General features: G+C 47.5%; 2 protein-coding genes across 5 annotated transcripts; both read right to left on the bottom strand.

The window, feature by feature from the left end:
* Positions 1–92: 92 nt before the first annotated feature.
* LOC109880961 (E3 ubiquitin/ISG15 ligase TRIM25) lies at positions 93–11,018 on the bottom strand. 3 transcript variants are annotated; one of them, XM_031811289.1, is made up of 8 exons: positions 9,948–11,018; positions 8,578–8,673; positions 6,345–6,575; positions 5,847–6,009; positions 5,619–5,669; positions 5,178–5,258; positions 2,943–3,188; positions 93–2,717 (listed from the first exon to the last, which is right to left on the bottom strand). In XM_031811289.1, the coding sequence occupies exons 1-8, from the start codon at positions 10,539–10,541 to the stop codon at positions 2,413–2,415; spliced, it is 1,767 nt and encodes a 588-aa protein (XP_031667149.1). In that variant the 5' UTR covers positions 10,542–11,018; the 3' UTR covers positions 93–2,412. The 3 variants fall into 3 exon arrangements, with proteins under 3 accessions (XP_031667149.1, XP_031667151.1, XP_031667150.1); XM_031811291.1 differs by having other exon boundaries at positions 5,178–5,252; positions 9,948–11,017; XM_031811290.1 differs by having other exon boundaries at positions 5,178–5,255; positions 9,948–11,015.
* A 160-nt stretch (positions 11,019–11,178) lies between these two features.
* Positions 11,179–18,789, bottom strand: LOC109880962 (amine sulfotransferase). 2 transcript variants are annotated; one of them, XM_031811294.1, is made up of 6 exons: positions 18,532–18,789; positions 16,168–16,373; positions 13,794–13,920; positions 13,536–13,630; positions 12,929–13,109; positions 11,179–12,443 (listed from the first exon to the last, which is right to left on the bottom strand). In XM_031811294.1, the coding sequence occupies exons 2-6, from the start codon at positions 16,288–16,290 to the stop codon at positions 12,316–12,318; spliced, it is 654 nt and encodes a 217-aa protein (XP_031667154.1). In that variant the 5' UTR covers positions 16,291–16,373; positions 18,532–18,789; the 3' UTR covers positions 11,179–12,315. The 2 variants fall into 2 exon arrangements, with proteins under 2 accessions (XP_031667154.1, XP_031667153.1); XM_031811293.1 differs by lacking the exon at positions 18,532–18,789 and adding an exon at positions 17,735–17,956.
* Between the last annotated feature and the right edge of the window lie 1,840 nt (positions 18,790–20,629).

The following is a 20,629-nucleotide window of genomic DNA, read 5'->3' as shown; positions in this document are numbered from 1 at the left end:
GACTTCCCCCCAGACCACGCCCTCTAGGGGCAGACCTTTTCTTGTTTTATGCTCTGAAGGGGAAAATTGGAACGTTGAGAGTAAAATTGAGATTGAAAATGTATAATTGGTTTATTGAAGACAGTCACAGTTACACAGCCCACATGAATACAAAGCTACACATTAATTGTAATTGTCACAGAGAAATAAATTATTGAAGGAATGGGGAGGTAGAGAGAGATGGGGCCATAGAAACCATAGGCTACTCAGCATAGCCTATCCCCCTATTAGTCTGACTATAACTCATGAAATAATGCACTTTATAGCAAATACATATTTCCTTCAATGTCCTTTCATGATGATATAATGGCATTCAAAGCCTTTCCAACTAATAGTATTTTGAAATAGCTACATTCCACATTCGGCTACATTGCAATGTTTCACATTATGTTATTGTTAAGTAACAGTCACAGTGATCAATAGAATAGGGTGATTGATCAAGATGGCTTCATGGCTGCTGAAGTCTCTGTTTACAATAGGGCCACATTGTGAATGATATTTGAATGGAGAGGCCATGCATACAATACGCTGCTCAGTTCAGACTCTCCTTACACAACAACATTGTCTTTTCAGCATCACTAGTTTGGTGACTTGTGATAGGCCGAGGTAAGGCTATCCAAGTAACACAACGCCTCCACGGAGTTGAGCGCAGATTAGAGTTTTTTTGGCATCGATACTTCAAAAATGATTGATTGATGTCAATGTAAATTATTAATCCCTTACCGTGGACCTATGCTGAGTTGACACCTTGAGTTGATATTTCAGGGAGGCACGTAGCCTAGCGGTTAAGAGTGTTGGGCTAGTAACTGAAAGGTTGCCCAGTTTGAAACCCAGAGCTGACTAAGTGAAAAAATCTGTTGCTGTGCCCTTGAGTAAGGCATTTAACCTTAATTGCTCCTGTACGTTGCCCTGGATAAGAGTGTGTGCTAAATGACTGAAATGTCGAGCAACAGCAATGAGTAAACAATCAGTTGTTGGATGGAGCTTTTAGGAGGTTCATTTAAAAAACACAGTGGAGGAGTAGAGGTACCTGGCAACGCTAAAGCAGGGTTCTGGCCATAACAAGAAAGGGCAGCAGAGTTAGGGGTGGGGTCTAGGATGGGTTCCCATTGGGTGAAGAGAAGGTGTTCAGAAAGAGAGAGGGCAGCAGAGTTAGGGGTGGGGTCTAGGATGGGTTCCCATTGGGTGAAGAGAAGGTGTTCAGAAAGAGAGAGGGCAGCAGAGTTAGGGGTGGGGTCTAGGATGGGTTCCCATTGGGTGAAGAGAAGGTGTTCAGAAAGAGAGAGGGCAGCAGAGTTAGGGGTGGGGTCTAGGATGGGTTCCCATTGGGTGAAGAGAAGGTGTTCAGAAAGAGAGAGGGCAGCAGAGTTAGGGGTGGAGTCTAGGATGGGTTCCCATTGGGTGAAGAGAAGGTGTTCAGAAAGAGAGAGGGCAGCAGAGTTAGGGGTGGGGTCTAGGATGGGTTCCCATTGGGTGAAGAGAAGGTGTTCAGAAAGAGAGAGGGCAGCAGAGTTAGGGGTGGGGTCTAGGATGGGTTCCCATTGGGTGAAGAGAAGGTGTTCAGAAAGAGAGAGGGCAGCAGAGTTAGGGGTGGGGTCTAGGATGGGTTCCCATTGGGTCAACAGAAGGTGTTCAGAAAGAGAGAGGGCAGCAGAGTTAGATTTGGGGTCTAGGATGGGTTCCCATTGGGTCAACAGAAGGTGTTCAGAAAGAGAGAGGGCAGCAGAGTTAGGTTTGGGGTCTAGGATGGGTTCCCATTAGGTCAACAGAAGGTTTTCAGAAAGAGAGAGGGAAGCAGAGTTAGGTTTGGGGTCTAGGATGGGTTCCCATTGGGTCAACAGAAGGTGTTCAGAAAGAGAGAGGGAAGCAGAGTTAGGTTTGGGGTCTAGGATGGGTTTCCATTGGGTCAACAGAAGGTGTTCAGAAAGAGAGAGGGAAGCAGAGTTAGGTTTGGGGTCTAGGATGGGTTCCCATTGGGTCAACAGAAGGTGTTCAGAAAGAGAGAGGGCAGCAGAGTTAGGTTTGGGGTCTAGGATGGGTTCCCATTGGGTCAACAGAAGGTGTTCAGAAAGAGAGAGGGAAGCAGAGTTAGGTTTGGGGTCTAGGATGGGTTCCCATTGGGTCATTAGAAGGTGTTCAGAAAGAGAGAGGGAAGCAGAGTTAGGTTTGGGGTCTAGGATGGGTTCCCATTGGGTCAACAGAAGGTTTTCAGAAAGAGAGAGGGCAGCAGAGTTAGGGTTGGGGTCTAGGATGGGTTCCCATTGGGTGAAGAGAAGGTGTTCAGAAAGAGAGAGGGCAGCAGAGTTAGGTTTGGGGTCTAGGATGGGTTCCCATTGGGTCAACAGAAGAGATCAGATGGGAAGAGGTTAGAGGTTAGTTCCCGTTGTGTGTTTCATGTGGACATATCAACAGTGTGGAGTCCAGGTCTAACCGAAACGCTGGGTACAGCGCCTGAGAGAACGGACACCTGAACGTGTGGAGCAGGGAAACGGCGTCCGACGCCACACTATAGAACGACAACGCTCCCTTTTGGTGTTCCAGAAACACGCCGATCCGCGGGCACAGGGGCGCAGCTACGGTCGTCTTCCGGTTATCGTGCCACGCGGCGTAACCGGCGTGCGTGCATCTCAGACGCCATGAGTTCTCATTGCGTCCCAGCAGACACGGTTTTCCACCTCCTTTAGAAGAGAAAAACATGAATAGAAACCTTCACCAGGGAATCTTGATAAGAAAACCTTTGGCTGTCCCTATATAGTGCACACGTTTTGTCCCGAGCCAAATGGGATACCGTTTCAGACAAAGCCTTGATTAGAAAGTCACTATTACAAACACTTTGTGTGTGAAATGTTGACATTTGCAAATTGCTCAACATAACTGACAGAAAAAACAATAGAAGCAGCTACCTTTTCGTCCGATCCCTTTGTACGTCACCCCAATGTCCACCCACCCTCCTCCCCTCCACTCCACCTCCCAGTAGCTGGCCCCTCCAAACTGGCCCTCCCTACAGAGGACCTGGGCCACGGAGTCGAAGCGCAAGGGGTGGAGGGGGTAGGACTGGGGCTCCTCTCCACAGTGAGCCCCCTGGGGACCCTCCAAGAGGAACAGGGTGGGGTGGGCCGTGTCTGGATCCAGGGACAGACGACAGGAGCCTGGAGAGAGAGAGGAGGGGGTTAAGGATAAGCGAGTGAGAGATCCATCGGGACCCTCAGGAAGACCAGGGTGGGGGTGGGCAGTGTCTGGATCCAGGGACAGACGACAGGAGCCTGGAGAGAGAGAGAGAAGGGGGTTAAGGATAAGCGAGCGAGAGATCCATCGGGACCCTCAGGAAGACCAGGGTGGGGGTGGGCAGTGTCTGGGTCCGGGGACAGGAGATTGAGGAGATCAATCAACCAACCAATCAATCAATTAGATGCCTGAGTCCAGAGTGATTGATTGAACAATCCATGACAATTATTTACCTGTTAGCTTAGAAGTGTCATAAACTCTCAGTAGCATTATCATGACCACCGGGTAGTATTTGTAACAGAGACTATTGAACTAAATACACAGCAGTTTTCGGCTCAGTAAAAAGAACAGTGATCATATGAATGTCTGTCTGCAAATAGGACAGTCTTAATCTAATAGAACTATTAGAATTAAATACAAGAAATGAACAACGCACTATTACGCAACAGCTTGGTTGCCTGGACAGAGGGCCAGTGTTCTGATTGACGTCTAGCCCAGACAGATACCGTACATGCCTGCCACAGTCTTAAGGGTCCTACACACCCTATGCAAACAGAGCGACGGAGAGCCATATACGGTCCGTTCCAACATTTGAGCCTCACAAAAGTACGTAGAACTACGTAGAAAACGACGCTCCGTCGCTGCGTTTGCCTAGTTTACATAAAGTGCGTAGCGGCCTTTCCTCTAACCCAGACAGTGTGAATTATTAAACCTAACACCCGTCTCCATGATCTCCTCCTGTCCATGGGCTTTACTCTAACCCAGACAGTGTGAATTATTAAACCTAACACCCGTCTCCATGATCTCCTCCTGTCCATGGGCTTGTCTCATCATGTACCTGTTGTTCACCGTGAACAACAGACTACAAAATGTCAGAAATATCATATCCACCTACGATTCATGAAGGTAAAGAAAGCACCAGACAGACATGGAGTACTTCCCAAATGGCACCCTATTCCCTATGTAGTGCAATGCTTTTGACCAGGGCCCTAGTCTAAAGTAGTGCACTATATAGGGAATAGAGTGCCATTTGGGACACAAGTGCGTTCTCAGGTTACCTTTTCGCCCTCATTAACTGTGAAGGTGAGGAGGGGGACAGGAGGAGGAGGGAAGGATGGCATGGGAGAAAGAGAGAGAGATCCCCTTTCTGAGTAGCTCTGGGTTTGTGCCAACGGTATGTCAACACCTGTGTTTGTGTGTGTTTGTGTGCGTGTCAGTGTGTGTGTTTGTATGTATGGCAGTGTGTGTGTTTGTATGAGTGTCAGTGTGTGTGTGTGTCTGGTGAAGGGATGGCGTAGGACAGAGCAGGGTGTGACAACAAGGTCATCTCGGGATACCACGTGACCAGGGCAACCTTGCCACGGTGACAAGGTATACCGGTGGCATCATCAGGCTGACAAGGTGTATCGTGGGTAGTACTTACACCTCAGGAAGGCTATTGTGTGTGTGTGTGTGTATGAGTGTGTGTCAGTACTTACACCTCAGGAAGGCTATTGTGTGTGTGTGTGTGTGTATGTGTGTGTGTGTGAGTGTGTGTCAGTACTTTCACCTCAGGAAGGCTATTGTGTGTGTATGTGTGTATGTGTGTGTGTGAGTGTGTGTCAGTACTTACACCTCAGGAAGGCTATTGTGTGTGTGTGTGTGTATGTGTGTGAGTGTCAGTACTTACACCTCAGGAAGGCTATTGTGTGTGGGTGTGTGTGTGTGTATGTGTGTGTGTGAGTGTGTGTCAGTACTTACACCTCAGGAAGGCTGCTGTGTGTGTGTATGTGTGTGTGAGTGTGTGTCAGTACTTACACCTGAGGAAGGCTGCTGTGTGTGTGTGTATGTGTGTGTGAGTGTGTGTCAGTACTTACACCTCAGGAAGGCTGCTGTGTGTGTGTATGTGTGTGTGAGTGTGTGTCAGTACTTACACCTGAGGAAGGATACTCTCATCCTCTGGTCCGAAGGATGGAGAGAGAGGGGAGAGAGAGGAAACGATGCAGGCACTGCTACTGAGAGAGAGAGAGAGAGAGAGAGAGAGAGAGAGAGAGAGAGAGAGAGAGAGAGAGAAAGAAAGAAAAAGAAAAAGAGAGAGAGGAGAGAGGGGGAGGGAGGGGGGAGAGAGGGGGGAGAGAGGGGGGAGGGAGGAGAGAGGGGGAGGGAGGGGGAGAATGAGACAAAGAGGAATCAGTGTTACATTCCATCCAAATGAATCATATCAGAAGTTACTGAAAACGATTCAACTAACATCCCCTGGCCAGACATGTTCACCCTAAAGCCTGAGTCTTAGATGAGAAACACACCACAGAGGTGACCCTGAGAGAGCTGTGTGTGTGTGTGTAACTGTGTGCGTCCTGTTTCTCTGGGCTTACCTTTCAAACACTCTCCACCAGACATGTGACAGGCAGAGGAGCTCTCGTTCACTACAGAGAGGTAAAAAAGTGTGTCACATTGTGACATCACACATTGTCATTTGAGATGCATTATTGGAGTCTCTGAGAGCATAGCTGTGAAAAGCTGCATGCAGTTGTGTGTGTTTGAGAATAAACCAGTGTATGTGTGTGTGTGTCTGTGTGTGTGTGTGTCTTTACTCCCTCCACCTGCGTGGCTGATCTTGTCCACTTCCTCTCTACAGAGTTCCTCCATGCGGGCCCTGAGGTGGGACAGAGCTCTGCGGGCTGCACTGAAGCCTTCTGCGGGGAGGATGAGAGGGGCTCGGGGGCGCCGCCCAGTGGGTGGGAGGACACACAGCAGGGGAGCCTCCTGGGGATGGAGAGAGAGGGAGAGAGGGATGGATAGAGGAGAGAGGGAGGGATGGAGGAGAGAGGGGTGATGAGTAAAGCATTTTTATCATGCCACCATTCATCGCTCTCTCTCTCTCTCTCTCTGTCTGTCTGTCTGTTTTGACTGCATTATTCTTTGTAGCTCTCTCCATGTCTTCCTCATTAACATTTCTCTCTCCTTTATTTTTCAGCTTGCATCCAGTCTTTCTTTCTCTCCATTATCCCTCCCTTTCCCCATCAATTCCTCACAGTTTCTTCTCTTCTCCTGCTCTTCCTTCTCTCCCTTCAGTCCCCCCCCCCCCACCCCACCCCCACCTGTAAGAACTGAGCATTATCCCTCATCAGTAGCTGGCCCATTTCCTTGTCTCTCCTCCGCAGCTCCTCCAGTTCATTCTCCAGGGTCTCCAGCTCTCTCTCTGCCCTGCCCAGGACAGTTCTCTCCTGGGCTTCCAGCCTGGCCCTCACCTCCCCCCTGGTCCTCTCCAGACGGAGGGCCAGGTCCACAAACAGGGTATTGCTGTCCTCCAGGACTAATGCAGCTGATGCCTAGGTAAGGAGAGGGGAGAAGGGACACCAAATGAAGGAAAGTAAAGGAGCAGAGTTTTCTTCAGTAATAAGCACCAAGAAAGTAAACATTTACATTTAAATAATGTTGGTTTCATTGGTTATTTTAATTTGATTCCAAACCATATGGCTGAAATGTACTTTTATTTGTCAATGCCCGGGGAATAGAGGGCAGAGCGGTAGCCTGGCTCCTGACAGCGAGTAGCCTGGCTCCTGACAGCGAGTAGCCTGGCTCCTGACAGCGAGTAGCCTGGCTCCTGACAGCGAGTAGCCTGGCTCCTGACAGCGAGTAGCCTGGCTCCTGACAGCGGTAGCCTGGCTCCTCACAGCGGTAGCCTGGCTCCTCACAGCGAGTAGCCTGGCTCCTGACAGCGAGTAGCCTGGCTCCTGACAGCGAGTAGCCTGGCTCCTGACAGCGAGTAGCCTGGCTCCTGACAGCGAGTAGCCTGGCTCCTGACAGCGGTAGCCTGGCTCCTCACAGCGGTAGCCTGGCTCCTGACAGCGGTAGCCTGGCTCCTCACAGCGGTAGCCTGGCTCCTGACAGCGAGTAGCCTGGCTCCTGACAGCGAGTAGCCTGGCTCCTGACAGCGAGTAGCCTGGCTCCTGACAGCGAGTAGCCTGGCTCCTGACAGCGGTAGCCTGGCTCCTCACAGCGGTAGCCTGGCTCCTGACAGCGGTAGCCTGGCTCCTCACAGCGGTAGCCTGGCTCCTGACAGCGAGTAGCCTGGCTCCTGACAGCGAATAGCCTGGCTCCTGACAGCGAGTAGCCTGGCTCCTGACAGCGAGTAGCCTGGCTCCTGACAGCGAGTAGGCTGGCTCCTGACAGCGAGTAGCCTGGCTCCTGACAGCGGTAGCCTGGCTCCTCACAGCGGTAGCCTGGCTCCTCACAGCGAGTAGCCTGGCTCCTGACAGCGAGTAGCCTGGCTCCTGACAGCGGTAGCCTGGCTCCTGACAGCGAGTAGCCTGGCTCCTGACAGCGAGTAGCCTGGCTCCTGACAGCGAGTAGCCTGGCTCCTGACAGCGAGTAGCCTGGCTCCTGACAGCGAGCGACAACATGGCCAGACAATAAAGATGTAGGACCTTAATTTGACCCACTGACAGTTTGCTACAGCAGGAAAATAATGCTGCAGCAACATGAAATGTGAATTATTATGTAAATTATATTTCATATTTATTTTTGATACTGTCATGGTTCCACCTGTCACCAGAGGGCGGCAGAGACCAACCAAGAGACATTAACGACACTCAGGCGTCCTATTTACTCATTATGACGTCCCTGTTAAAAGAGGTGTGTTTTCTGTTGTCCTTTCTTGAAGTTTGAATTGTTTACCACGTGTGGTCGTTTCCTGAGTGAGTTTTTGAGACTTAGTGTTGTTTTTTCAAGTGTACTGTGATCCTGCGGCTACCGTTTCTCAGTATTATGTTTATCCTTAACCACCGATTCCTCGTCTGGTCTCTTCTCTACAGCTGGGTCCAACCTCACCACGTCACAGATACATGTTTCGTAAGGGAAAATCAAGTCGGAATTTCCAGAGTGGAAATAACAAACCTCAAAAGACTTTTTAAACCTCAAGTACATTACACGTTTTAAATGTCCTACATGGCAGGAAAGTTCTCCTGCAACAGACTGATCAAATAAAATCCTACATCTGTAGAATGTTTCTCCCCTCGTGTGCAACGTGTTGGATCTTGCCTATAGCCATCTGGTTTCAAGAGGACCACAATGGAAATAAGTCCCAGACATTATTGTGTGTTATCCACCAGGATTTTACTCATGTGCATGTACGGCTTTTTCTAGTTTTATGTGTGCTTGATTTTTAAAATGGTTGAATTAATAAACTAAACTTCCAGATAGCAGCGGTTTTATGTTCCGGGGCGACTGTCTGAAAAAAGTCGCACTGGCACTAAAAGCCTTTTAATCTGGTTACTATTCACTTTTTTTAATGTTTGTGTCACTCTGTGTGTGTGTCTGTGTCTCTCCCACCTTGACAGCCTCTATGCTCTGTTGAAACTCTTCCAGCTCACTCTCTCTACTCCTGATCCTTCCCTGTACTGACCTCTGAGAATCCTGCAACTGAACCTGAGAGACGGAGAGACAGAGAGAGAGAGACAGAGTGAGAGAGAAAGAGAGAGACACAGAGTGAGAGAGAGAGAGAGAGAGAGAGCGGGAGAGAGAGAGAGGTGAAAAGAAGGGGTAGGGAAAAGGGAACGAGAGAGATGGCAGGCAGGGAGGGAAAGAGAAACAAATGATCTACTCACCTTGACATACGACACCTTCCTAATATTGAGTTGCACTCCCGTTTGGTGTCGAAAGCACTTCACAGGGATGCTGGCTCATGTTGACTCCAATGCTTCCCACAGTTGTGTCAAGTTGGCTGGATGTCCTTTCGGTGGACCATTCTTGACACACACGGGAAAGTGGGAAAAACCCAGCAGTGTTGCAGTTCTTGACACACTCAAACCGGTGTGCCTGGCACCTACTACCATACCCCATTCAAAGGCACTTCAATCTTTTGTCTTGCTCATTCACTCTCTGATTGGCTCACAGACACAATCCATGTCTCTTGTCTCAAGGCTTAAAAATCCTTCTTCAACCTGTCTCCTCCCCTTCATCTACACTGATTGAAGTGGCTTTAACAAGTGACATCAATAAGGGATCATAGCTTTCACCTGAATTCACCTGGTCAGTCTGTCATGGAAAGAGCCAGTGCTCCTAATGGTTTGAACACTCTGTGTATATTACATATACTTATTTAGTGGACAATGAATCTTGGTCAGCAGCACTCCAGTCTGAGTAGAGCAGCATTAGTGGCGTAGAAAACACTACAGTCCCCTTAGTGACATACACCTACAGCACCTGCCTACTCTCCTGGTATGGGAGCGATACCCCAGATAGTATAGCCTGACCACGGCAGAGGGGGCACAGTGGGGTGTTTCCCAGTGATGTAACTAACCTGCATCAAACTGGAGGGATGTCATCTGTCACAATCAATCATATTCATAGGCTGCCATATTGCATAGGCTATTTCTCCTCTATTCAGTTGTTAGGGATAGTGGCAGTTTGTTAGCCTGCAGGGTACAGACATGTTTTGTGCCAACCATAGACATTTAAACTAGGGTGCCAACTCTTTGCCTCTCATTGTCATGCCAACAATGTTCGGCTTGGCAATGTGTAATGGAGTTGGCAAGAGCACAAACACGTCTGGGACCAGGCTAACAGTTTGTAATCCTAGGTGGAAAGATCAACAAGTGTTTTCAGGAAACAACTTTGTTTATAATCCGTTTTAATCACCAGAGTGATGAGTAGGCGTCCTTGAAAAGCGCTATATAAGTCCCATGTATTATGATTATTACCTGTTTTCGCGCCCTTTGCTCATCGATGCTGTGCAGTTCCTCTTGGTCAGACTCGCACAGCATACAGTCGCCACTCCACTCCACCGCATCGCCCCCGTCGCCGCCGCCATGCTCCAGGCCCAAACGGTGCTGCGCGCACAGCCTTTCCGCCAAGCTCTCCACCGCGGCAACAAGTTTATGCCGTCGCAACGTCCCCACGTCGCGGTGCGGCAAGATGTGGAGCTCGCAGAAAGACGCCAAGCACACCAGACACGACTTGAGCGCTTTCAGTTTGTTCTGAACCGGGCAGAAGTCGCACGGAACGTCCCCTACACCGCCTAGATACAACTCCGGCGCCGTAGCCAGTTCGTTCAGTTTGAGTTTGTCCACTACTTCTTGTAGCACCGTGTTCCGCCGTAGCATCGGTCGAGGTATGAACTCTTCCCGACATTGCGGACAACTGTAGTGACCAAGGTCGGTTTGGTCCCAATAACAGGTCATGCATGCCATGCAGTAGGTGTGTCCGCACGGAATGGACACCGGATCCTTCAAGATATCCAGGCAAATAGGGCACCTAAACTGGCTCTCTGTTACCGAGATATTCGCCTCAGCCATATCAGTAAGGAGTTTTCTATGTTCTCCCTCTCGAGCCTCTGTAGACAATTTCTCCGTAAAAGAAAATAAACAAAAAAAGGCACTCCCTGATTCCCGGTTGGTTGTGTGTGTATGTGACGGGGAGCGGTTGCGGCTCAGGTCTTACCCCGGTTGGTTGTGTGTGTATGTGACGGGGAGCGGTTGCGGCTCAGGTCTTACCCCGTTGGTTGTGTGTGTATGTGACGGGGAGCGGTTGCGGCTCAGGTCTTACCCCGGTTGGTTGTGTGTGTATGTGACAGGGAGCGGTTGCGGCTCAGGTCTTACCCCGGTTGGTTGTGTGTGTATGTGACGGGGAGCGGTTGCGGCTCAGGTCTTACAGGAATAGCATAGGCTTCCGATATGTCCTCCATTCCATACGGGAGCTAATTACGAGAGTAGACTACATCAGAAAGCGTTTTCGGGATCCATGTAAATACAAACCCTGACGTCAACCCGTCTCCCTTTACCGTATGACTTCAACTACCTAATTCACCATAATAAACGGACAATACATCATAATAATAATGGCGCATACAGATTATTGCTTATAATACAGTAATTTCCCATAATAAACGAATAATAACCTATAGTCATTATTAATAACAGACACAAACACAAGTTACTACAATATTCCATTTTAATGTAATGAAGTATATTATACCGATTATATTTGCATGAGTATTTTAATTAAATGAATATATTTCATTTTTATTCACATTATTAAAAGAGTAGGATATTTGTGGAACTAAATTTAACAGTTCATGGAAATAATATTTAAGGTGTGTGTGTGTGTGTGTGTGTGTGAGAGAGAGAGAGAGAGAGAGAATGTATTTGTGTTTGTGAGTGAGTGAGAGAGTGAGAGAGAGAAAGTATGGTGTATGCAGTGGAGGATTTAGGCATAGGTGACATGGGCAGCCGCCCAGGGCGGCATCTTGCCGGGGGCAGCATGGGTCTGCATCTTGCCGGGGGCAGCATGGGTCTGCATCTTGCCGGGGGCAGCATGGGGCTGCATCTTGCCGGGGGAAGCATGGGGCTGCATCTTGCCGGGGGCAGCATGGGTCTGCATCTTGCCGGGGGCAGCATGGGGCTGCATCTTGCCGGGGGCAGCATGGGTCTGCATCTTGCCGGGGGCAGCATGGGTCTGCATCTTGCCGGGGGCAGCATGGGGCTGCATCTTGCCGGGGGCAGCATGGGTCTGCATCTTGCCGGGGGCAGCATGGGTCTGCATCTTGCCGGGGGCAGCATGGGGCTGCATCTTGCCGGGGGCAGCATGGGGCTGCATCTTGCCGGGGGCAGCATGGTGCTGCATCTTGCCGGGGGCAGCATGTGTTATTCTCTTTGTGTATTTGTGTGATATATGATTGGTGCAATTTGTTTATATTTGTCTTTGTTACTTTTTGATATTTATGAGTCTTATTTTAGTATTTTTATATGTTGTAATTTATTTAGTGCTGAATGATGCTTTTTTGGGGGGGGGGCCAAGGAGCCATACTGTCACGCCCTGGTCTTAGTATTTTGTGTTTTCTATATTTACTTGGTCAGGCCAGGGTGTGACATGGGGTTATTTTGTGTTGTGTTTATGTATGTTTTTTTTTTCGTAGGTTTTGAGATTGTGGCTTAGTGGGGTTTTCTAGCATAGTCTATGGGGGCCTGAGGCGGTTCTCAATCAGAGTCAGGTGATTCTCGTTGTCTCTGATTGGGAACCATATTTATGTGAAAACCACATACTAACTAGAACCACCACTGTGTGTCTGTATCAGCCGTGAAGCTCTGTGATGTCCCAGACGAAGTTGAGAGACAGGTCCTTCATCCTCTCCTGATAGATCTGGTCAAAGCGTTCACTCTGAGCCACCGTCAATGAGTTCTTCCAGTCTCCTATGGTACCTGAGAGAGAGAGATGGTTTTATTCATTATTTTTACATAACCTTTTATTTAACTAGGCAAGTCACTTAAGAACAAATTCTTATTTACAATGACGACCTAGGAACAGTGGGTTAACTGGTCTAGGAACAGTGGGTTAACTGGTCTAGGAACAGTGGGTTAACTGCCTTGTTCAGGGGCAGAACGACAGATTTGTACCTTGTCAGCTCGGGGATTCGATCTAGCAACCTTTGGGTTACTAGTCCAACGCACTAACCTCTAGGCTACCTGCCAATAAAGCTCTGAAATAGATAAAGCTGTGCTCGATGTATTTCAGATACATTGACACTGGAAGGAGGTCTAGGGGGCTCACTTTCAGACAGGAAGTTCTAAAAACCTCCTTAAATACACCTCTTTTCTGCCCCCACCCCCCACGATACCAGTGCAAACCTATACTCATGTTTTTCATGTATCAATTTAAATTTCTAAACATTTCTTCTTTTCCTCACCTTTGCGTAGGAACTTTCCCTTCTTCTTGTCATTGCCGATCTCAGGCAAGAACTCATAGTTGGCCTTGTCATCTTTCTTCATGTTATTGAAGGTGACTTTCTCCACTATGCTGTCTATAGCTGCATCAGATAGGCTCTTCCCGACAAACTCAGCCAGACGCTCTACCACCGATCTCAGGTCCTGTTGTAGCAGGACACATGAAATAAAACCAATATGGCATGTAAAATGAACAGAAATATATACCATTTGTAGCGATGGTCCCATGTTTCATGAGCTGAAATTTAAAAAAATCACAGAAATCTCTCATACGCACAAAAAGCTTATTTCTCTCAAATTTTGTGCACACATTTGTTTACATTCCTGTTAGAGAGCATTTATCTTTTGCCAAGATAATCCGTCCACCTGACAGGTGTGGCATTTTAAGAAGCTGATTAAACGGCATGATCATGATCATTCCACAGGTAATACTACATCTGTTGCACAACTTGCTGCAGTAGTATCAGATGCATCATTGATGTAGGCTACTGCATCTTATAATAGGTCAGTGCAGTGGTGTAGGTATTCATGTGGTACATACATCATTAATCAGTGTAAATGTCATGTTACCTTGATCATCTCTTCATAGCTGAGGAACAGGATGTTGTATTTGTCCTGGTTGTTGTACCATCCTCTGACATGGTCGAACCAGCAGCCACCAAGCACTGAAGAGATGGGTTCACATAGGACAGCAGACAGTAAGTGCTAGTCAGTGTGTGTTAGTTGTTAATTAGCTTACGGTTTTGTATGATACTGTGTTACACTGATGAAGCCAATTTGGCCAAAGAAGTGCCATGTGATGGAGGGAGGGTGAACAGTGGCACTCACTCCATCCACAGAAGAACTTGTCCAGCATCTCGTCATAGTGTTCTGGACTGTCCAGATTCTTCATGAACTTAGAGAAGTGGAAGTAGGACACCATGATGTCTTTAGGGTTCCTGGTCACATAGATTACCTATGGAGGAGATAGGGGAGATATAGTAGCTCTTTCCTGCAGTCGAATGACCAAAAGCACCCTCTAGTGGCCTCATGGGTGGAATGTTATTCATATTTTTCATAAGATGAAAATCCGGTGTTTTTACGTCAAATCGTTTTGTTATATTTCAGTCTTCTGTGATGTATATCAAGTGTAATATTGGGATGCAAACTCAAAATTGAATACATTTCAACTCTATATCTGACATGGTACAGGTGTCCTCTTTTTAAAGCCCATAACCATGTATGTGAGGTGTATACTTTTGTTTCAAAGTAGATCTGTTTGACTACCAAGAAACACTCTGTGTGACCCTGATTTATCCCACTGCAGTAAAAGGTTAACAGTGTGTATTGAGGCGAAAGGGGTGATATAGAGTTGACAGGGGTGATATAGGGTTAACAGTGTATAGTGTGTATGGAGGAGACAGGGGTGATATAGGGTTAACAGTGTGCAGTGTGCATGGAGGAGTTAGGGTTGATATAGGGTTAACAGGGTGCATGGAGGAGATAGGGGTGATATAGGGTTAACAGTGTATAGTGTGTATGGAGGAGACGGGTGATATAGGGTTAACAGTGTGCAGTGTGCATGGAGGAGTTAGGGGTGATATAGGGTTAACAGTGTATAGTGTGTATGGAGGAGACGGGTGATATAGGTTTAACAGTGTGCAGTGTGCATGGAGGAGTTAGGGGTGATATAGGGTTAAGAGGGTGCATGGAGGAGATAGGGGTGATATAGGTTTAACAGTGTGCATGGAGGAGTTAGGGGTGATATAGGGTTAAGAGGGTGCATGGAGGAGACGGGTGATATAGGTTTAACAGTGTGCAGTGTGCATGGAGGAGTTAGGGGTGATATAGGGTTAAGAGGGTGCATGGAGGAGATAGGGGTGATATAGGGTTAACAGTGTGTAGTGTATATGGAGGAGACAGGAGTGAAATAGAGTTAACAGTGTGTATGGAGAGATGGTGATATATGTTTAACAGTGTGTAGTGTGTATGGAGGAGACAGGGTGATATAGGGTTAACAGTGTGTATGGAGGAGACAGGGTGATATAGGGTTAACAGTGTGTAGTGTATATGGAGGAGACAGGAGTGAAATAGAGTTAACAGTGTGTAGTGTGTATGGAGAGATGGTGATATATGTTTAACAGTGTGTAGTGTGTATGGAGGAGACAGGGTGATATAGGGTTAACAGTGTGTATGGAGGAGACAGGGTGATATAGGGTTAACAGTGTGTATGGAGGAGACAGGGTGATATAGGGTTAACAGTGTGTAGTGTGTATGGAGGAGACGGGTGATATAGGGTTAACAGTGTGTATGGAGGAGAAGGGTGATATATGGTTAACAGTGTGTATGGAGGAGACAGGGGTGATATAGGGTTAACAGTGTGTATGGAGAAGACAGGGGTGATATAGGGTTAACAGTGTGTATGGAGGAGACAGGGGTGATATAGGGTTAACAGTGTGTATGGAGGAGACAGGGTGATATAGGGTTAACAGTGTGTAGTGTGTATGGAGGAGACAGGGGTGATATAGGGTTAACAGTGTGTAGTGTGTATGGAGGAGACAGGGTGATATAGGGTTAACAGTGTGTAGTGTGTATGGAGGAGACAGGGGTGATATAGGGTTAACAGTGTGTATGGAGGAGAAGGGTGATATACGGTTAACAGTGTGTATGGAGGAGACAGGGGTGATATAGGGTTAACAGTGTGTATGGAGGAGACAGGGGTGATGTACGTCCCTGCAGGTCTTTCTACATTGTAAGATTATGTATATCTCTAGCTTTCCCCTCACTGCTGTGCCTGTCTGACTGAAGGCATAGTACTGTATGTGTAACCATCTAACCTCACTCACTACCATCTAACCCCACTCACTTCCATCTAAACCCACTCACTACCATCTAACCCCACTCACTACCATCTAAACCCACTCACTGAAGGCATAATGCTGTATGTATAACCATCTAACCCCACTCACTTCCATCTAACCCCACTCACTACCACCTAAGCCCACTCACTACCATTTAAACCCACTCACTCCACTCACTACCATCTAACCCCACTCACTACCACCTAACCCCACTCACTTCCATCTAAACCCCACTCACTACCATCTAACCCCACTCACTACCATCTAAACCCCACTCACTACCACCTAACCCCACTCACTACCATTTAAACCCACTCACTGAAGGCATAATGCTGTATGTATAACCATCTAACCCCACCCACTTTGGCCCTCTTCTTCTGCAGGCCCTTGGGCATAAGTTGCTGGTGTAGATGGGAGCAGAAGAGGCGTGGAGAGGGTCTCTCGGTGTAGGTCTTCCCCTTCTCCAGGATCTCCAGCCAGGGCATCCTCACAAAGGTGGTCTGGTTAGCCTCCTCTGGGAAATCATCCTCAAACAACAGGGTGATGATACGCTGGGTCCATACTGTACCTGGGAGAGGAGAGAGAGGGAGAGAGAGAGAGCAAGAGAGTGAGAGAAAAGTGGCAGTGAAGGTGAATGTAGTTTGTCCTCCAAAAAATGGAGAGAGGGAGAAACCCCACCTTACAGGTTCAGTCAATAAGGCTGCTTGTACAGTACTACACTGACCTTACATACCTTATAGGTTATATATTTTAGCCATGTACAGTATATTATAGTTAAGATAATGTGGCATATTTATTTTTATTTGCAATGACAGCCTAGGAACAGTGTGTTAACTGCCTTGTTCAGGGGCGGAACAACAGAATCCCCAACCTTGTCAGCTTGGGGATTCAATCTCGCAACCTTGCGGTTACTAGTCCAACGCTCTAACCACTATTTTAGCCCTTTTTCTCCCCAATTTCGTGGTATCCAATTGTTAGTAGCTACTATCTTGTCTCATCGCTACAGAGACAAAGGTTGAAAGTCATGCATCCTCCGATACACAACCCAACCAAGCCGCACTGCTTCTTAACACAGCGCCATCCAACCCACAATATATCAACATCACAATGTACTTGTGTGTAGAGTGCGTGTTAGCTTGTGTGTGCATATGCGTGTGTGTGTGCCTGTGTGTGTGTCTCTTCACAGTCCGAGTTGTCCCATAAGGTGTAGTTCATGTATTCATGGCTCTATGTAGTACTGTGCCTTTCCCAGAGTCTGTTGTAGACTTGGAGACTGTGAAGAGACCCCTGATGGCATGTCTTGTGGGGAATGCATGGTTATCTGAGCTGTGTGTTAGCTGTTTGAACAGACCCCTGGTGGCATGTCTTGTGGGGAATGCATGGTTATCTGAGCTGTGTGTTAGCTGTTTGAACAGACCCCTGGTGGCATGTCTTGTGGGGAATGCATGGTTATCTGAGCTGTGTGTTAGCTGTTTGAACAGACCCCTGATGGCATGTCTTGTGGGGAATGCCCGACTCTACCTGGATTATGTTGGAGAGGCTTCCATTAAAGAACACCCTGTGTGTTCTGTTAGACAGGTAACTCTCGAGCCACTATAAAGCAGGGGATGTAAAGCCCTAACACATGTTTTTCAGCAGCCGACTATGATTGATAAAGTGCATAGCTGCACTGAAGTCAATCAACACAGCTCCCACAATCTTCTTATCGTCAATTTCTTTCAGCCAATCATCATTTGTGTAAGTGCCATACATCTTCCCTATGAGAATGCTGAAAGTCAGCTGTTAATGTGTTTCCTGCGAACGTTGACTTATTCATGCTTTAATTACAACCTACTCAATTTGTAATAGATGTTCAAGCACCAGTCCTGTTTATTATACCTCTGTAGCTACTGTCCGTGTGAAAGTAAGAGTTTGCAATAGTTTACTTACCTGATTTGGGGAAAGTGACAAGGAAAACATCACTGTCCTTGATCTCAAAGTGTTCCAAGCTGTCGATATATTCCGTGGTTAATTCATGCGTGTCAGCCACGGGAAACACCTGGCCTTTATACGTAAACAACTGCTCACCGAGAAGCTTATACTCTTGTTGAGCCATTTAAAAAAAACGTTATCGGAAAACGGTTGAGAAAATGAGAGTGAGGGAAGGTGACCGAGGACGTTTTCTAAGAATTAGATTAGATTTTTATAAGTGAAGTCACGTAAACCGTGTCAATTTTTAGTTTACGGGTTAATGAGAGTGGGCTTCTTCAGTTAACCTTTGTACAGCTGCATTGTCCTGTTGTAACTCTACGGTTGTCACAACTTCCGCCGAAGTTGGTCCCTCTTCTTGTTCGGGCGACGTTCGGCGGGCGACGTTCGGCGGTCGACGTCACCGGCCTTCTAGCCATCGTGATCCACTTTTCACTTTCCATTTGTTTTGTATTTGTTTTACACACCTGGTTTCAATTCCCCAATTACATGTTCATTATTTAACCCTCTGTTTTCCCCATGGTTTTTGTGAGTGATTGTTTTATTGCAAGTTCGGTCCGATGTTTGTGGGCTTGGTATTACGTCATGTATTTGGAAATTTTTAGTAAAGTTTCTTGTGTTACTCATCTCTGCTGTCCTGCGCCTGACTCCTCTGCACCAGCTACACCCAGATCCTTAAACAATCACGCAAAAAAACATGGGGAAAAAGAGGGTTAAATAATGAACATGTAATTGGGGAATAGAAACCGTGACAGTACCTCCCCTCGCCGCGCGCCGACACCGACCTCGGAGACGACCTGGAGGCCGAGGCGCAGGGCAATCCGGTTGGAGACGGTGGAACTCCAGTAGCAACGAAGGGTCCAAAATGTCCTCTACCGGCACCCAGCATCTCTTGGACCGTACCCCTCCCACTCCATGAGGTACTGAAGGCCCCTCGCCCGACGCCTCGAGTCCAGTAAGGCTCGAACAGCATACGCCGGGGCCCCGTCGATGTCCGGAGGGGGCGGAGGAACCTCCCGAACCTCAGACTCCCGGAGCGGGCCAGCCACCACCGGCCTGAGGAGAGACACATGGAACGAGGGGTTAATACGGTAATCGGGTTGAAGCTGTAACCTGTAACAAACCTCGTTCAGTCTCCTCAGGACTTTAAATGGTCCGTAAAACCGCGGGCCCAGCTTCCGACAGGGCAGGCGGAAGGGCAGGTTTCGGGTCGAGACCCTGTCCCCCGGTGCGAACACCGGGGCCTCACTGCGGTGGCGATCAGCACTCGCCTTCTGACACCTCACGGCCTGTTGCAGGTGCACATGAGCGGCGTCCCAGGTCTGCCCTTTTATGGAAGGGGGTTGAATGAAAAAATAAATATCAATCTGTTTGCCCAAATAGGTGAGTCATTTTGTAGCTGTTGCTGGTTGAGCAATAGACTACATTTATTATGTCATTGTGGCTATGACTTTTTGAACTTCCAGTGGACATGGGAATTCTAAACCTCGAACAGAGTTTGCCAAGCACGGTCAATTATTCAAGTCATTCCACATCTCTCCTCTTTCAATTCACTTCTCATCAGGAACGCAGGGATGGAAGGACGAAGGGATGATTGCAGATCCATCCATTCATGGGGTTTTAGTCACTGTGGAGTGTTTTTCTAACCAGAGGGTTGATTGGTGATTGGCATGTTATTGGTTATTGATCTAAGAACCATGTCATCAAGTGGACGTGTCAAAGACACCCCAGGGGATAGGCTGTCAACCAGCAGGATCGGTCGATTCGATTGGTTTAGAAACAGACATGCTCACACTAGATACACGTGTGCCTTGTATGTGTGTGTGTGAGTAAGTGTGTTTCTCATTTATAGTAGAATGAATGACTGTATTGAGCCCAAGTGTATCTTGATTCCCGAGAGTGTCTTGCAAAACTCTCTCTCTCTCTCTCTCTCTCTCTCTCTCTGTCTCTCAAACACACATGCACACACTTTCCCTTTCTCACTGACTCTCTTTTTTTTCTAAATTATTGTACTATACTGCCATCTTCTGTAAGATCTCGGAAAGACACCGAATTACACAAGCACGAGTCAATTACCATTCGGCAATTTAACTTGGATTGTAATTAAATTCACGTGAACCAAGTGCTGTCGATTCAGATTACTGTAAGAGAAGAGACTTGTCAGTCACTTATTACTGTGTGTGTGTGTGTGTGTGTGTGTGTGTGTGTGTGTGTGTGTGTGTGTGTGTGTGTGTGTGTGAACCTATTTTACCCCCAGCTGTCAAGGAGCACTGAAAATCCACTAGACTCTAACCCAGTCATATAGGTTACCTGTTCAGGTACCCAGTCATATAGGTTACCTGTTCAGGTACCCAGTCATATAGGTTACCTGTTCAGGTACCCAGTCATATATGTTACCTGTTCAGGAATCCAGTCATATAGGTCACCTTTTCAGGTCCCCAGTCATATAGGTCACCTTTTCAGGTCCCCAGTCATATAGGTTACCTGTTCAGGTATCCATTCATATAGGTCACCTGTTCAGGTATCCATTCATATAGGTCACCTGTTCAGGTATCCATTCATATAGGTCACCTGTTCAGGTATCCAGTCATATAGGTCACCTGTTCAGGTATCCATTCATATAGGTCACCTGTTCAGGTATCCATTCATATAGGTCACCTGTTCAGGTATCCATTCATATAGGTCACCTGTTCAGGTATCCATTCATATAGGTCACCTGTTCAGGTATCCAGTCATATAGGTCACCTGTTCAGGTATCCAGTCACATATGTCACCTGTTCAGGCATGTGGTCTTACCTTAATGTAATATGATGCACACACCTATATACACACATAACGTTGGAGGATCATGTGACG

This window comes from Oncorhynchus kisutch, unplaced genomic scaffold (assembly GCF_002021735.2).
Source record: "Oncorhynchus kisutch isolate 150728-3 unplaced genomic scaffold, Okis_V2 Okis01b-Okis20b_hom, whole genome shotgun sequence".
In the NCBI taxonomy this organism is placed as follows: domain Eukaryota; kingdom Metazoa; phylum Chordata; class Actinopteri; order Salmoniformes; family Salmonidae; genus Oncorhynchus; species Oncorhynchus kisutch.
This window is presented reverse-complemented; position numbering and strand designations above follow the sequence as displayed.

Bases quoted from the DNA above. Each gene is read 5' to 3' on its own strand.
- LOC109880961 (XM_031811289.1), bottom strand. From the start codon at position 10,541: ATGGCTGAGGCGAATATCTCGGTAACAGAGAGCCAGTTTAGGTGCCCT. The intron at 6,576-8,577 runs GTGGGAGAGACA...CTCCTTACCTAG, and splicing joins AGAGCATAGAGGCTGTCAAG to GCATCAGCTGCATTAGTCCT. The intron at 3,189-5,177 runs GTAAGTACTGAC...CTCTCTCTCCAG, and splicing joins GAGAGTATCCTTCCTCAGGT to GCTCCTGTCGTCTGTCCCTG.
- LOC109880962 (XM_031811293.1), bottom strand. From the start codon at position 17,900: ATGGCTCAACAAGAGTATAAGCTTCTCGGTGAGCAGTTGTTTACGTAT. The intron at 13,921-16,167 runs GTGGGTGGGGTT...TCTCCTCCATAG, and splicing joins TGCAGAAGAAGAGGGCCAAA to GTAATCTATGTGACCAGGAA. The intron at 12,444-12,928 runs GTGAGGAAAAGA...TCTCTCTCTCAG, and splicing joins GGGAAAGTTCCTACGCAAAG to GTACCATAGGAGACTGGAAG.